General features: G+C 37.9%; 1 protein-coding gene across 1 annotated transcript in view; it reads right to left on the bottom strand.

The window, feature by feature from the left end:
• Positions 1–17,732, bottom strand: part of CDK14 (cyclin dependent kinase 14) — a 311,039-nt gene that overhangs the window by 110,772 nt on the left and 182,535 nt on the right. Inside the window, exon 10 of the mRNA XM_008494133.2 lies at positions 11,316–11,409. Within this exon, the coding sequence (XP_008492355.1) occupies positions 11,316–11,409 (94 nt within the window). The remainder of the gene's footprint in view (positions 1–11,315; positions 11,410–17,732) is intronic.

The following is a 17,732-nucleotide window of genomic DNA, read 5'->3' as shown; positions in this document are numbered from 1 at the left end:
GATACTTAAGGGCTTAAAGCTGCCATTCAGCTGGAGAGCTTATTTGAATAATTAACAGACCAAATTTATGCATCTTATAATAGAATCATCACAAAAATAGCAAGGAAAACATTTTTGTTTAAAATAAAATGATTCTCCAATATAACACTGTTTAACTACAATTGCTTGAAAAAAAATTGCACATCTGGGATCACACACATTCTCAATAAGGGTCATCTGCACAGATGGACCTGACCCAATGGTTTTCTTAGAAACAAATATAAATGCCTTCCCAGAGCAAAACCCCACTCCAAAGCAGTGAAGCATACTGTACTTCTCAGATATTGGAAACCCTTTGTCTCTGGCCTGGTGCCCAGTCACAACACATTGGAGGAATGAGTGTGCTTTGATATGACACCACACCAGGACTTGCAATTCCTTATGCACAAGGAACAACATACACATGGCACAATAGAAGCTCATGTGCTGCTTATGTGACAAAAATACATTTGCAGTGGAGGGGAAAGCTGTTGTATGAAGGCAGATAGAATATTACAGCTGGGCTAACTGAGCTGCTCTGAGCTCACTGAGCTCTAACTGAGCTCATTGTCTGGGGAAAAAAAAAAGTTATTATGAAAATTCTTTTTCTCATCTAAAAATCCTGGGGTGGTAAAATATACCAAGACCTAAATTTAAGCCTGGTGCTCAGTATCACAGAACAGCATGATACTAGAATCCGATCAAATGATCCAGAAGTTTGCCAATTCCTTGTTTTGCCAGCTAGGGTCTTGATCTTGAAATAATCTCAATTTTGAATAGACTCATGCAGCCACATGGAGCCCAGCAAAGCAGTGGGTATTTTGTCAAGTTTTTTCAAGCAACCATTTGTTCAATTTGCAATAAATGAAGGCAGCCTGTTAGGCTGCCATTTGAAGAATGTGCAGGTCCAGGTGTTACAATATTTCTGAAATGGGAAGTCTATTAATAATGAGCTCCAATTATGTTGGGTATATGTGGTGGTTGTGAGAGCACTCTTCTTGGATGTCTACATTCCTGCTGATTCCTGCACTGAACAAAATTCCCAAATCAAGTAACTTTTAAAAGTGTCTGACCTTATCACCAAAAATCCATTTCAAGTGATTCATTTTCAAGTGTGCCTCCTAGAACAAACCACAGCATGATGCTTGGTGTTTTCATTCCAAACAGCAGTATTTTGCTGCTATAAAAACAAGAGTTTTATCTTTCTGATTATCCTTCTGAGTCATAAGAACAGAACGAGCAGGCAGATTGAAAAAGGGAAGTCCCTAAGTAATACAGAAATATTTTTTTTCCTAAAAATGGGGGAAATGTCAACCTACTTCTGATGGAGAGACACTGACTGTAAAAGCAGCTGAGACTTAAGTGGGGTCAGGGCAGAATCCCTGAGAGATACTTGTTCTCATCCAGACAGTGAGATCAATGAGGAGGCTGTGGCTGAATAGAACCCTTATCTTCTACTACTTCACGCCTCATTCCAGAGCACTTTGGAGATTTCCAGTGAATTCTTCACTAGACCATCTACCCATTTTCATGACACCTGCTTTATCCATTTCCTTGAAAGTCCAGTTAGAGGGGTGGGTTCATTTCCCTGACACCATGAGGTACATGCCAAAATGTGGAAGTTATTTCTTAAAGAGTCCCAAATTGGGTGATGCTCAAATTTTCTGAAAATTAGAGATTATGCAATTTAATCATTTATTGCTCACGTAGCAGCTGTGGCTTTAACAATCAGCTGGCAGGTGGTCTAAGACTTCATTTTGGTTATTTAAAGGAAGGTATAAGAAATGTCACTCAACTGGAAGAGGCAGCTGCATTCCCAGCTTCAGTGAACCCGTTTGTCTGTTTTTACATTAGTGCACTTTGCCTGTGAATTCTGAGTTCTTAAAAACACCAGGCATGAGGGATTAGGATGTAGCCATCTCCTGTCTCCATTCAAACTTGCTCTAAGCCACAAGCAGGGCAGCTGCAGAGGCAGCCCTTGCTCTCTGCAGACTCATGTTTAGGCAAAAGAGAAGTACTTTCTTGCAGCTGCTGGAACTGTTCCTCTCTGCTCACTGGAGGAAGGAGCTGGGAAGACTGGGAAGGATTTGGAGAACATACTGTCTACAACTCCAAAAAGAATTCAGGAGGCTTGCACTGAAACAACCAGGGACAAAGTGTGAATGAACAAAGGCCAACCCTCAGAAGGCTGAACCAGCTTAACTCCTGCAAATCATCGTCCACTCTTTTTCAGAAAAACAAAACAAACTAACCAACCAACCAAACAAAACCAAGCCAACCAACCAAACAAACAAAAGAGGGGAAAATGGATAATGCACAGACACATGATGAAGAGCTTCAGTACCATTAGTAATCAATAATGATGGAAAAGATGAAGAACAGTTTCTTATCCTCCACTTCCAGTACATTAAGATGCACAGAAATACATGGCCTGAAATACTGACAGCACAAAGGCTGAAAAGATGATGTGGAATCTGGTACAAGAACAGTAAAATTCCTTCATTAGTTCTTTAACATGAGCTATGCTACTATTACAAGGCAAATCATAACATTTCAGTGTTAAATTTTAAAGATCTCACTAAATTACTAGAAAGGGAGATGTTATATCAATGAAACAAGAGTACGCAAGTTATCAGAGAGAAAAATCAACTTCTTAACAGTGCAGGCATAGCTGATCTCCTGGACTATGGGAGGAATGTAGATGAGCAGCCTAATGTTATCATTAAGCAAAAGCAACAAAACCATAAGGATTAGGAAGAATAAGATAACCAAGTAAAAGTGGTAGGAAGGTACAATGAATGTGAATTTTACTGAAAGTAAATGAAGCCCAAAGAAGAGATAACTTTAGTAAGAAACAGGTGTTTCACCATCCTTAGTTTCCAGCTACATTCACTGATCTGACAATTATTTTTTTTAATGGAATAGGGTACTGCAGGGATCAAAAGCTGCATAAAACAAACAAGAAGATTTTCCCTGGTTGCAGTTATTACCCTGCTCTGAATTGCTGAGCAGTTGCTAAACTGATATAATGCAGTGAGGTCAGCAGGATCTCATTTCTACTCCTCCTTTTCCAAGAGGAAAGACCAATACTAACACAATCTACCCTGACAGCCCAGCAGCACAGCAGTGTTATTAATCAAATCTACCAGCTATCAGACTAAAGCAGACAATACCAAAATGTCCAGGATCTCCAACATCCAAATTATCAAGGCCTCTTTTTAGGCAATTAGGGCAGCATGTTGTACGAATGCACACTGAGATCAGAGAGGAAGGATAACAAACAGGTTGACAAAATCCTTGACTGTATTCCCTCTGGTTTTATTGAAGGGTCAGTTCAGCAATACAAACTTTATACAAGTTTTCTTTTTCTCCTAGGAAAAACAATTGCCAGCTATTATAAAACAATTACATCCAGGCTACTGAGGGAGAAAACTCACAAATGTAATATGTTCTAAGATTAATATAAGTTACAATGCAAATCATTCCCTTTTGAGGAAGGGAAACAGCTGCAGAATATTTAAAAATAACTTTAAAACGAATTGAGCAGTTATTGTAAAAACATAAATTCCTCTTTATGACACAGCAAAGTCTGAAAATCCACAGGGCGACTGATTTCTCACCCACCAAGAGATACAGAAGCCAAATCATAAACTTTCAATGCAATAAGTAGAAACCTAAAAATTTTCTTTCAATTTCTTCTCTGGATGTAATCATTATCTGGGCAATCGTATTCAAGTGAGAACAAACCCATTGCACCATAACTTCACTCTCTGTTGAAAATTTACCTTATGCTGTTCTGGTCCATCATGGACAAACTTGAGAGTTTAGACCATGGCCATTGGGATCACAATGTGCCCCAAAAAAGCACCATGAAAAACTCTCATTATGTTGTAACAAAACTCATTAGCTCTCTCCAGTGTATTGGAAACAGGCCCTAATTGCCACAAATACGACTACACAGTGATATATACACATTCTCAAAAGACAAATAGTGAACACAGGACATTTTTCTTTCTGTAACTGACAGAAGAATGGGGAAAAAAACAAAGCTAAAAGAATGAAATGTATTATATACTTCAAAACTTGTTTTATTTATTTCACACTCAAACAATTGAAAATACCTACTGCATTAAGATCCTAGTCAGCTAATTCTTCTACTCTCAGTCCCTGTATGTGACCTCTTTTTCTGGACATCTTTCTAGGAAAGAGAATACATTCCAATTCTATAGTCGTTCTTCTTTCCATTTCCTACATATTTATACATATTTTGTCCATTGCTTTTCAATTCAATTTCAATCTAATGCAGCTTTTTTCCTCTTCGTTACTTTTCTCTTATAATAAAAAGACAATAATAATAAGAAACCCCAAGACAATTAAAAAATTCAGGGGAGATGCATTCCTTCTGGTTTCTTTTCTCTCATTATTTATGTGTTACATAAATAATGGCAGCACACAAATAGTGGACACACAGAAATTGTGTGACAACATTTAAACATGCATATATAAAACACAGATGAGTTTATACAAAGTTTTCAACATATGTAAAATTAATTCCTAAATATTTTAATCATAGTCATTTAATGAACTAGAAAAGCAGCCGTCCTAAACAAGGTGGATTAACATTAGCCCTTAAGAACCTGAAACCTCTTGAAATCACAGAATCATAGAATTGGCTGGGTTGGAAGGGACCTCAGAGATCATCAAGTCCAACTCTTGAACCACCATTGCGGTTGCTAGACTATGGCACTGAGTGCCACATCCAGTCTCTTTTTAAATATCTCCAGGGACAGAGAATCCACTATTTCAGTGGGCAGCCCATTCCAATGTCTGATCACCCTCTCTGTAAAGAAATTCTAATATCTAACCTAAACTTCCCCTGGCACAACTTAAGACCATGCCCTCTTGTCTTGTTGAAAGTCGTCTGGGAAAAGAGACCAACCCCCACCTGGCTACACCCTCCTTTCAGGTAGTTGTAGAGAGTTATGAGGTCTCCCCTGAGCTGCCTCTTCTCCAGGCTGAACAGCCCCAGCTCCCTCAGCCTCTCCTCATAGGGTCTGTGCTCGAGTCCCTTCACCAGCCTGGTTGCCCTCCTTTGGACCCTCTCCAGGACCTCGATATCCTTCCTAAACTGAGGGGCCCAGAACTGGACAGAGTACTCGAGGTGTGGCCTCCCCAGCGCTGAGTACAGGGGCAAAATCACAAAGCTTATCTGAAAATTTACATTTAGCTTATTGAAAGATACTGAGGATCAGCAGGTTATGTAAATGGCAGTGACAGCTGAAAAGACCCAGTCTTGTGGCAAGTGCTCAGCACCTTGCTAAATTAGTACCTAATCTAGGGCCTTGAGTCAGGAAATACTAAAACAGGTATCGAAGTCTAACTTTATTCAAATGAGGTCTATTGCAAATGGTAACTCAAGCATGTGCATGGGCTGAATGGGATGTTTCCCCCAGACAACATGACAAAAAAAGCTATATACTTCTACCAGTTCTCAGGAGGGAAAAAGAAGTCTTTTAGGAAACAAGTGCACACAAGTACAGCACATCCACCTTCAATTCTGATAATCTGTCCCTCAAAAGAATCCTCTAAAACTACCTTACACTGATTTTTAGACATTTTCAACTTTAAGGATGTTTTAACTTGAGCTACAGATTATAAACAACAATTTTGGCAATTAAGATGCTCTTCAGAAAACTCAGTTTTAGAATGTGATGTGGAATTCAGACACAAGTAAAAGATGAAAGGTAAAAGGGAAGATTCAGGTGTGCTAATATTTTGCCTTTATTTATGAAATGGCTAGAAAAGCAATATGAGCAAAAATAGAGAAAGCATATGATGCCTGGCCACTTATTAACTTCCCTAGTAAACAAAGCCAGCATATCACAGGTTTACAGATGGACCTGCACTCCTCTGTGGCACAATATTATCTTGCAGCATTAGTTTTTGATACCAGATCAACACTTTCATTCAGAATGGGCTTCAGCTCCATTTGTAATATGCATGAATTGCTTGCAACTGCATTTCTGTTCAGTCTGGCAAAAATGTCTGTGATTGCAGCTTCATAATACATGTGGACACAACCTGTACAGAGAGAGATTTTACCTGGAAAAAAAAATTATTTTGGGGGCATATGGGGCAAACAAGGAAGGGTTCTGCACACCAGGATGAGCAAGCAGAGCTTGCACTGATTTACAGCAGCTCAGTCACAGCTCATTTTTTTCAATGCATTGCCTGTAACCACCCTCTCCAAGGCAAGAGCCTTGCAAAGACACAGTGCTTCTTTATAATTATAGCCCATTTCTCATTCAGGAACTGAAATATAGCAGACACTAAAGAAACATTCAAATTCCAAAGAAAACCACAAAGCCATTGTTTTCCACTGACCCACGTCTTAATTTGTTTTCTTTTTCTGATAGCCAATTACTCTGTGTTTCACATTACAAAGCTGACAATAAGCCAAACTCTTGCAATCCCAGCCACAGTCAGGGTTTTGCTCAGAATTAGCCAGATGGATGGGAACATCTTCTCACAAGCAGATGACACCTGTGTGCATCAGGTTGTGTGCTGACATCCAGCCAGCCCTTGAAAGTCAAGGATGGGGTTACACTTTCATTTATTATTTCCTCTTCTCCTCCTCCCTCCTGCTACCAGCTGGTAGTTCCCCTAGCAAGTATCCATCATATACTGGGAGGTATTTTTATGACTTCAAACATGGATGAACAGGAGGTTGTGTCCTCTTTTCTAAAAGAAATGTTAACAGTGCAAGATATAAAAAATATTAAAGCCTCCTTTCCTGACACATATAGGCAATATTCCTCAATGGAATATCCTACATTTTTACAAGATCACTATTGTTAAAATCTAGGCCAATTCTGCTTAGCTAATATCATATGGGTTTATTGATAAAAGGCAAAGAACAGCACAGACTATTCAGACATGGTGAGGGCAGGGGTTGTCTGTAAGAGGTAAACACCCATTAGCACCAAATACCAAGGGAAAAAATTACATGTGTAGTGATAAAGGAGACAATATGGTGCAGTCAGCTAAAGAAGATTTGAAACTCCTTAAAAAGAACTCTTAAAAAATCCCAAATCCTTTACAAAGCAGGACTACATAGAAAATTTACTCTGTTTTTCAAAAACTCTTTTAAAGATTAATTCACCCCGTACTTGCCTAGTTTAGAATTAATTTCATTTGAAGTATGGCACAAGAAAAAGTCCAGAAAGGAATCTTGTAAAAGTGGTATCGGTACAAAGCCAGCAGGAAACTGCAGTAAAATACTGAATATTTGCTAACAACATCAAAGAGAAGACCCACAGGTAGAGAAGCCCATTATTTATTTAATTACTTTCAGTGGTGCTGAAGAGAAGTGAAATATTTTCCATATTGCTGTAATATAGTAAAGCAGAGGTAAACTCATTAGCAGGATATAACCCACTGCACTTCTCTGATTCTACTTACAAGCTGTGTTACAGAAGATAAAATTCAGCAGTCAGGTTTCTACTTAATTAGAGTTAAAAAAACTCCTTATTTTTCCTCATGAAGTCATTGGTGGGAGGAAAATGGAGAGAGATGGGAGGAAAACACAAGCTGTTCATATAAAACTTTTCCCTTCTAAGAAAGAGCTATCTGTTTTACAAAGATGAAACTTTCTCTCCAACCAGAATAATTATCTGGTTCATTAATTCATTAACTATATGCCAAATACAAGGCACCAATTGTTACTATGCCTACACAAAATAAAATTTCAGCTCAGGACCATCCTCCCAAAGACATCTATTTCATCACAGATGAGCAAGCTGTATTTCAGAGCCAAGATACCTATCAAGTGACAGAAAAGCATGTATTGAATAATGAATTAGGAATAAAAGACCAATAAATTTGACTAAAAACCTCATTACACAGGGGAACTTCAAAACCCAGTATTTGAAAGTACTCCTCCCTTGGGTTTAACATTGCTAGTTTTCCAAAAGATGTTGTTAACACAATGTACCAGAAAGCACAGTTCCTTTGGGTCTATATAACCTTAAATGAAAGTGAAGCCTGTTAAAATGCATTATTTCAGCCTTTCGAGGATGTCTCAGTGACATGAAGAAAACCTTCAGAAGCAGAACCACAGGGAGAAAGCCTCACAGCTTCAAAAATGCCTGAGAACATTAGAGTCATGGAGGAAACCATTATATGATACAAGATCCTTCAGGTGTGTAGTCATATATACATCTGTGTGTGTATAGAGAGATATATGACAAAATACTGCAAGCCTGTTTATCTTCAGCAACAGAAGTAACCCTTCCTTCCACATTTAAAAGGATAATACCATTTTTCATAGCTATCTGAAATAGCAAACTCTCGCTGGTCTTTGGTATTCAGCTCCATGCAGAAAGCTGGTGTTTCTGTTGTCACTCTTTGGCATGCCAGGCTCCTGGGCTCAACAAATGGGTATTGTTCCCTCCTAATTACTTTTTAATACTGTGCATTATGGCACCCAACATAGCAATAGCATCCTGTACCAGAGAGAAATCCTTAGCTTCTTGCAATATGCATGTCAGGAGAGACAGAGCTTCTGGCTGCAAGCTCCCACTCCTGCTGGGCCATGTTACCTGCAGCAGCACACACACTCCCCCAACCATATCTGCAGATGAATGCCCACTTACAGATAAAACATCACTTAAATGCTGTTGTCCTGCCTGTGCAGGGTTCTATAAACCATCAGAAGAACTCTTTGTACATTATTCTTGCAGTGAAATGTAATTTTCAGTGTTGTTGGCATCAAGACTAAAGTTCAGCCAACACAAAGATTACTCCCTTATCGGGAAGGCTTTGGAACCTGGGAGGAAAATTCACTTCGATCTCTATTGGTTCTCAGAAACCTCACATAAAGTGGCACATCTCTAAGTTTTGTCTTATTTTGATTCTGCTTTATAAACTCTTGCTATTTTATTGAGGCCTATCACAATAATGGAACCTGAGAAAACTTATTACAAACAGCTGCTGTAACAGAATTGATTATATTACCATTTAAAACCCCACAAATGTTTAAAACAATAAAAGTCAGAAAACAAGCTTAAAACAGAAAAGTTTTTAAAAAAAACTGAAAGCTCAGTCTCTGTTCTTAATCTATCATATACAATCACTTATTTAAGCCACTATTAAACATAAATAAACATCAGTCATATTACAGAAGAAACATGTCATTGGTGGGAGGAAAATGGAGAGAGATAGGAGGAAAACACAAGCTGTTCATATAAAACTTTTCCCCTCTAAGAAAGAGCTATCTGGGCTCCATCTACTCTTGCTATGTAGATATGTGAAAAATGCCAATGGCAGAAATATAAAAGGCATTTAGAGAATCTCTCTGACTTCCACTTGACAACTTGTCCACCTGGATTTCAGTAAAGTCTTTGACACTTTCCCCATAGCATCCTAAAGAAAAGCTGGTTGCCCATGGATGGGCATAAACTCTGCTGGCTTAAACACTGGCTGGATAGCAGGGCCCAAAGAGTTGTGGTCAATGGAGTTAAATCCAGTTGGTAGCCAGTCAGGAGTGGTGTCCCCCAGGGCTCAGAGCAATGGATGTGTAGTTGTGACTTATAACAAGGGCAACAGATATAACACAGATTACTACACCCACTGCTGCAAGCTGTGTATTTCAGAAGAGGACTATAGATCAGAAGGATGAGTGTGAAGGTGCACTGTACCTTACACCACTTTCAGAAGTTACAAGAAACCCTTCACTGTTGGATGCTGAAAACATGAACTATTGGAAGACTTTGTGGAAAAGTCTTTTATTGGTTGATGTGTTTCTTTCACAGCTGTGTAAGTGCTCACTGTGTGGGACTTAATTGTATGAGTTATCTGGTGTAACAACCTGATTAATTTTGCACTTCAGCACTATTAACTACCACACTATCCATGATTCACTGGAGAATGTATGAATTTAATCCTTCTGTTCAAATACAAAACCAAACAAGAATAATCCTTTGTTTTATAACTTTCAAATAGATAACTTAAATTCTTAATGATGCTTAGAGTACATTAGGAAGGCATACACTGAAACTATTCAGCTAAGGGTAGCTAAACACTTCAATTAGAAAGCCTAATTAACTGGGATTTAAAAATTAACTCTGATTTACAACAGATCATAGAACTACCCTGTCCAAAATCTTGTCTTTTTATTTGAAGGTTTGTAAAAGATGAAGTTAAAGAAACATTACCAATAAATTATCCCTTGTTTCAACGCTGTTCTTGATATTGGCAGCTGCAGTTTTAGAACATAATTTTTAAACACTGGCAGACCTCAAAACTCTTCCTGGGTTGTATTTATCTTGGCATTTTAATACATAAATAATTGTAAGGGTAAGGAAAAGAAAATGGGAATATACAAAAGACTTACAAAAGGTATACAAAAAAAGGTTTATCCGAGATACCTATCACTATCAGTTCCTGTTAATGCAAGTGTTGATTTCTGCTTTCAGAATTCTACTTAATTTCTATAGCAAAACCACTAAAATTTTACCACAATACATAAGATGAATCTCCATGGAGAAATTTATTGTTTTCAAAATGTCATGTTCTATAAATAAGTAAGAAATTTCATCCCAGTAAATGAGAAGCATAATAATTTAGGAAAGCAAACCTCCAAAACTGGCCCAGGAGTTGCTAGCTTAAAATATACAATCTGGAGAACAAATGAAGCAATTAGACACATCACAGGAACTGCTTGGAACTGCTACTCTTTCAGTATGTTGGAGCAGATACTCTTCCACAGCACAGAATTTTTCCAGTATTAGCCAAAGAGAGCAGAATAACAAAATATTTTACAGAAAATGAGAGATTATTATATTACAGTCAAGTAAGGTCTTGTTCTAGAGAGAGCCTTTTTTTCTGAACCACTCCTACAAGCAACTGCTAAATTCCCTGATGCCCCAGCAAAAAATACATGCAAGTCTGAATAAAATGAACCATGTAAGTTTTATAACACGTTATGAAAGACTTTATTTCCCTCCCCAGGGGCCAAAAAAGAATCCCAAATAAATTTTCTGCATTTGAAATAAATGGCTACTAACAAATCTTAGCTCATCCTTCCCTTCTAATTTTATTTTCAGAATCAAACAGCAAAACTGTTTGAAAAAACAGCAAACAACTGTTTGTTGTCCCAGGCAGAATTGCAATAAATGAAACTCCTTATTGGGGAGTCAAGAAAAGTTGTTTAACGCCTGACACAAAGAAATATGTGAACATATATCAATCAATTCTTTTTTGTCTCAGGAAAATTACTTCAGGAATAAAGAACTCACCAGAAATATCCTTTCAAGTTGATCTTGAATGTCTTTCATTCCTGGAAAAGCAGCAACCCCTTGAATCATTTCTACAAAGATACAACCCACTCCCCTGCAGAGGAAACAAACAAAAAAAAAAAGTATGCAACATCAGAAAGATTTCATATACATCAAATACCCAGCAAGAATACTTATGTATCTATCACCACTATTTTACTTTTATTTTTTTAAAAATCAATATCATCCTGAAGGACAAGCACATGCATTTACTAAAACCAATATATACATTCGAATATTTCTCAGGTGCTTGAAGGCAAGTGTAGAAGGTGCAGAAATTTGGATGATAGATGTTGACACCAATAAAGGCATGACAGCTGCTCTGTATTTGTATGAGTGCTTCCTGAGCAGCATACTCATGCTCCCAATAAATTCTGTGTATGTGGGAATAGCAGTGAGAGAGTAGTCTTAGGAGATGCTGATTGCATACAGGACTGCAGCATGGAAGCACACTGGAAGGGTTTGGCATTGGAGGAGAATCTGGAAAAAGATGAGTAAAAAGCAGGAGTCCATGTGGCTGCTCACAGCCACTGAACTAAGCTGCTGTCCAAATGCAGATGATTTTTGGGATGGGCTTGCTTGGGCTTTCTTCTCCTCTCTTAGAAAAAGAAGGAAAACCAAAGCCCATAGCTCTGGGGAGCTGCTGACTCCATCCCTCAAAAACTCCATCCAAGAGGTGCTGTGATGAGCTGTGATGGGCTCCCTTCCCTCCCTGCTGTGACAGCCACCTCATCACAGCTCCTGTCCCTGCTCTCTTGCAAACGGTTCCTCACGGGAATCCTCCTCATCCCACTCAATTAAGCCTCTGGCAAGAATACTGGGAAATCAGGAGGAAAAAAAGTATTCTACAATTTCCGCATGCAAACACCTACATTTGCTGTAAAACCACACTATTTAAGTAAGCACACACAAAAACCCCTTGACTCCAAACCAGCGCCAGTTCAGTAACCTAAAAATATACATACATAAATGAAACAAGAATTTGAATATCTAACTACACTTTCATCTCTCCCAGAAATCGTTAGTTGGGCTTTTGCGTCAGAAAATGGGAGCAATAACCTCTAATTTAACTTAGTTTGCAGAAGTAAATTATTTGGAACGCAGCAATTAGATACCTTTTCATTGCTTATGTGTCATGATGATGCATTCAGAAAATAGTATTTAATTTTAGCAATATGTGTGCATATATTGGTGAGGAAGTGGTTGTAGAATAAAGCAACTTAATGAAAATAGATTGCATATTTTCATTAAGGCTGGGGATGAGTATTTATCGATACCACTTGACTGAGACTATAAGCAGACCACCCATGCTTTATTCATCTCTGAAGGCTTTGACCACTACTGAAAAATGGAATAATTTTATGTTCCAGGACAATAAGGGTTGATAGTCAATTTTCCTGAAGAAGAAAATTAAACACATCACTATTTTCTAATTTTATGCCCCAAAGCAGGGGTATATTATGCAAGGTTTCTCCTTAGGCATTGAGAAGTGGAGAAAACGTGGAGCTGACCTAGACAGGCTGGAGAGTTGTGTAGGGAGAAATTTAATGTATTAAAGAAAGGCCAGTGTAAAGTCTTGCATCTAGGAAAGAACAAACCCAGGTACCAGTGTAGGCTGGGGACTGAGCTGCTGGAGAGCAGCACAGGGGAAAGGGACCTGGGGTTGCTGGTGGATGGAAGGATGACCATGAGCCAACAATGTGGCCTCATGGCCAAGAAGGCCAATGACATCCTGTGGTGCCTAAGAAGGGGGGTGGCAGGAGGTCAAGAGAGGTTCTCCTTCCCTGGTGAGGCCACATCTGGAATATTGTGTCCAGTTCTGGGACCTGCAGTTCCAGAAGGATCAGGAACTGCTTGAAAGAGTCCAGTGCAGAGTGACCAAGATGATGAAGGGAGTGAAACTTCTCCCATAAGAGGAAAGACTGAGGGAGTTGGAGCTCTTCAGCTTGGAGAAGAGAAGAACGAGGGATGACCTCATTTATGTTTCTAAATCTGTAAGGGGTGAGTGCCAGGAAGATGGGGTCAAGCTTTTCTCACTCACTAACAATAGGACACGGGGCAATGGTTATAAACTGGAGCACAGGCAGTTCTGGATAAATATTAGGAAGAATTTTTTCACTGTGAGGGTGACAGAGCATTGGTACAGGCTGCCCAGGGAGGTTGTGGAGTCTCCTTCCCTGGAGATATTCAAATTCCACCTGGACATGTTCCTGTGTGACCTGCTATAGGTGACCCTGCTCTGGCAGGGGGGTTTGGACTCGATGATCTTTCAAGGTCCCTTCCAACCCCTAACTTTCTATGAAAACTTCAGATAGCACAGTTCTGGTCAAATTTTAGAATAATTCAGGTGTTTATAAAAGAGAGGTTAAAATTTATGTTCCATATGCTTCTGCTGGTTACCAAATGAACTGAATTGATTAAACTGCCATTCATCATTTAGTCTGGTTAGTGCTTCATTAAGCACAGATGGGCACAATACATCTTAGTCAAATCCTTACAAATGGTATCAGGATCTCAGGGAAGAAAAAATTCTAGACTTAAGTCAGAAGCAATTTATCCAAGATGAGAAATAAAACAATTGAATATAGACTACAGAAAAGAAGACTAGATCTCTCTTCTTGCAGCCAGAAAACAAACATTTGATTTGAAGGCATGTACTGCTATCTGCAGAGAAACTCCAGCAAGCCATTTGGACAGAGATGCTGTGAAAGCAAAAAGAAGCTTTTGCCAAATTTTACATTTTTCAGATAATCAATTTACGAAATTTTACATTTTTAGCAGGTCTGACACAAGAGAGAGTCAGAAATCAGGAACTGCAAAAAACATAGTAAAGAAAAATCTCCTCCTTGGAAAGAAGAATCCTATTATGTGACTTGTACTCTTGCATCACCTAGTACTCCGTTTAGTCACAAGCTGAAATGTAGAGAGTGAAAGAGCTAGAGAGTACTGGAATTAAATAACCAATACAAAAACCAAAGCAGTCTGAGCTGGAAAGCTGCTGTTCCCTTTGGCCCACTTGAAAATTAAGCTTATGCTTGGTTTCAAAGCTTGTGGTGTTTAGCAAATTTAAGAATCTGTCCATAGAAAGAGTAGAATAAATTAGTACTGTAAATAAATAAAAATTATCATTATAATGAGTAGAAGTATTAATAATAGTAATAATAGAAGTATGACACTGAACTGATGGGAAATACTCAGAAAGCCATGGTTGGATGGTATTTCAGATGTTTTAGCTTCATCAGTGAATTTTAGGTTCACAGTAAGTCAAAACTCAGTATGTAACAGGATCCCCAAATTACAAACCGGAAGTGCACAGACACTGAACACAAAAAGAAATGAAAGTTTCTACAGTGCCTTGAAATTTAGTCTGTTTTTTGTAGATCTCACAAACTATTAAGCAGGTTAGAGAGATTTTTGAGCACAGCGAAAATTATTTTCTTGCCAGAAGAACTGGTTTGTAAGGAAAAATAGAGAATTGTTTAATTGTTTAATAGAGAATTGTGTAATTTTTGGCTACAAGAAAACACATGGGGCAGGGAAAACATGACGACTCTGCATTTAAAAGTATGCAAAAATGGGGCTTTTAATGATTCCCAGAAAAGTAGGTAGATCCAAGATAGTGTAACTAGAAATAGCAGAATGCCTTTAGGAAATAAAAATGTTAGGGTGAGTGTTAGGGAAATACATTTAACAGTTGTGCTACAGCCCAGTGTCACAATGGACTTGAAGCTCCACAGTTACAGTTGTGTAAAACTTGACAAGCTGGAACGCTTAAAGAATATTCTTCAGGGAGCACAGTTGCATTAATAGTAGGGTGGGTAAGATGATCTCACAGATCACTCCTGTCTCTAGTTTCTGTGACCCAAAGATTGTTTCTTGAAACAAGAAATACAGCCAATTAACTCGGCTTTAATGTGCATGCATCTCCAGGGGTATGTTATTTATGTATACTTTGTGCACACTGAGCATATAATGCCATTCTCAGGAAGCACTTTAGAAATAATTTGTGACAAAAGAATATTAGCCTAACATATTTCAGCCTCCTGTATTCATATTTTCCTTCTCTCTTTATAGGACTTTTGATTTTGAATAAATAAGACAAATGCTGCAATTTTGTTTGGAGATCTTTCCAATGGGATGGCATAAGATAACCTTGCAAAATAGAAGTGACAGCCATTTAATGTTGAAATGGGTGGCTTAGATTCTGATGTCAAAAAGTGTGACTAAACCTATTGATGTATTGATGAGACCATATGTGCCCATACCATCTAATATTGCTCCTCTATTGTCCTGCTTAATTTCCTGGGACTCTGGCTGCTACCACAGAACCTTATTTGGACTAAGAGTTAATAGCACAGCTAAATAAGTTACTCTTGCATTTGAATTGACATAGTAAGTGAACCAGTAAAAATGAAGTTGAATGCCTCAGGAAACTTTGGGGTTTTTTTCTGCACAGCTTTTAGGATTCAAGAGCTTATTCCCTTAAAACTAACTTGCTTACATGAAGGTTGGAATTATATTTTCCATTGAAGAATTCACATTGCTGTCTCTGTCTTAAAAGAGATCCTTATTGCAACAAGAAGAATCTCCAGTATATCTGTACCTGATGACCATCAAAAAACCCAAAAAAACCCAATTCAAAAGTTTGGATGAGGCATAATGTATGAGAGATTATTAGAGTTGTTTCTGTCAGTTAATATTCCAATATTTCTTGATAGAACCATAAAAGACTGTACAGTAATACTCTGAAATGAGCAGCTTTTACCAAACCAAGCTTTAGTTTATACTTAAATCAAGATTACAAAAAGCCTTTATGGTTACTATATATGGTTTAACTGTTGAATTTTATGCCCTGAACGGATCTGCTTTCTAGCAGGCTCAGTCCAGGTGATAAGATAGCATTCAACATAGCCTTTACAGTGAAGATCTGTGCTGAATCTTCACACAAGGTTTTTATCTGGTTACGAAGCCTGATTTCAGCACGCAGGATTTGGCTTCAGAGGGGGAAGGTTTTTATGAAAGTAATTGCTTCCAGCAATCCTCCAGAAGAGATTTCTGATATTCAAAGGAACAGTAGAATTTTCATTCAAGTTTTCATTCAAGTACACATGCACTGTGTACTGTTAAATATATCAGAATTTAAACAAAACAAAATCACCTCCCACCCTCCCCCTAAAAAAACAGCTACTTGGTTTTTTAATGGATTTGTCACCAAAAGGTAATGCTGAAAACTTTTCCATAAAATCCACTACTACACAATGTGTTCAAAGGGCACAGAGATTTTATCTTGTCTGATTTATTCAGAAAGTAAAAAGTCACCTTCCCATTTGATCCTTCTTATCAACATAACTATGTAAACAAATTTGGGGGGGAAAGCAATGAAAAGCAGGAGGCTCTTGTCTCTTTAATCAACCAAAATCTGATTTAATTCCGAAGTGGCTCAGTACCAGAATACCTGCAGATGGTGAACTTGGTTGGAATTTGTCTTTCATGAGCACTTTCACTTTTATGTGTGAAAAGTAACATATAATGGGAGATGCAGACTGATTAAAGAATAAGGGGAATAAGCAAACAGATTACAGTTCTTGCATGAGAAGTAACCAGTGAAGAAAAATTTCCCTTCAATGATGACAATGAATATTAAAATTTCTGCAGAAAGCAGATGCAACAAATGAAAAGTAATTTACTTGAAAGTATAACAGTTTGAAGTATTTCTTTAAAGTCACTCTTGAAGCAATTGTAGTTTCTAGTGAATACAGTGCTCATGTTCTTGCCTGTGTCATTGAACTACTTAGAAATAAAAGCTCCAGAAATTTGTTTTGCGACTCAGCCCTTTGTAGCAATACTCAGTTTCTACATTAAGAAATACTATATTAATGAGGGATTTAAATGTATATGATCCCTTTTTGAAAGAAACTTTGTTAGATTCACTTTTCTGTAAAAGCAGAGTGCAAAGAGGCTCAAGAAAATAATCTTCAGTCTTGAACAATATTTTGCCATGAGTTTTTTTCCCATTGAAGATGTCCTTCTGTTTGTTTTTTTTTTCTGGATCCCTATACCTCTATAATGTACTTTCCTAACACAGAAAATATATTCCTAGTAGTGGAAAAAATGATGGTAAATCTGATATTCAAAATGGATAAAAGTAGTTTCTAGACAGGAACTACATTGTCCTTTCATTAACAACAGACCAAGATGGTTTCTATAAACTTGACCCTATGAGAATGTTCCAGTGAAAATCTAATTCAGCAGATAAAACTTTTGAAGAACTTACTGCCAATACAGAAGTTTAATTAAGTATACCATCACAGTTATTGCAAAATTCTCACCTTAATATCCTAATCCTACATATTAGCATTTCTTTGGAGACAAAGTCAT

The sequence above is a fragment of the Calypte anna genome, chromosome 2, assembly GCF_003957555.1.
Source record: "Calypte anna isolate BGI_N300 chromosome 2, bCalAnn1_v1.p, whole genome shotgun sequence".
Classification (NCBI taxonomy): Eukaryota; Metazoa; Chordata; class Aves; order Apodiformes; family Trochilidae; genus Calypte; species Calypte anna.
Note: the sequence above shows the minus strand (reverse complement) of the source record. Positions and strands in the feature narration are given on the sequence as shown.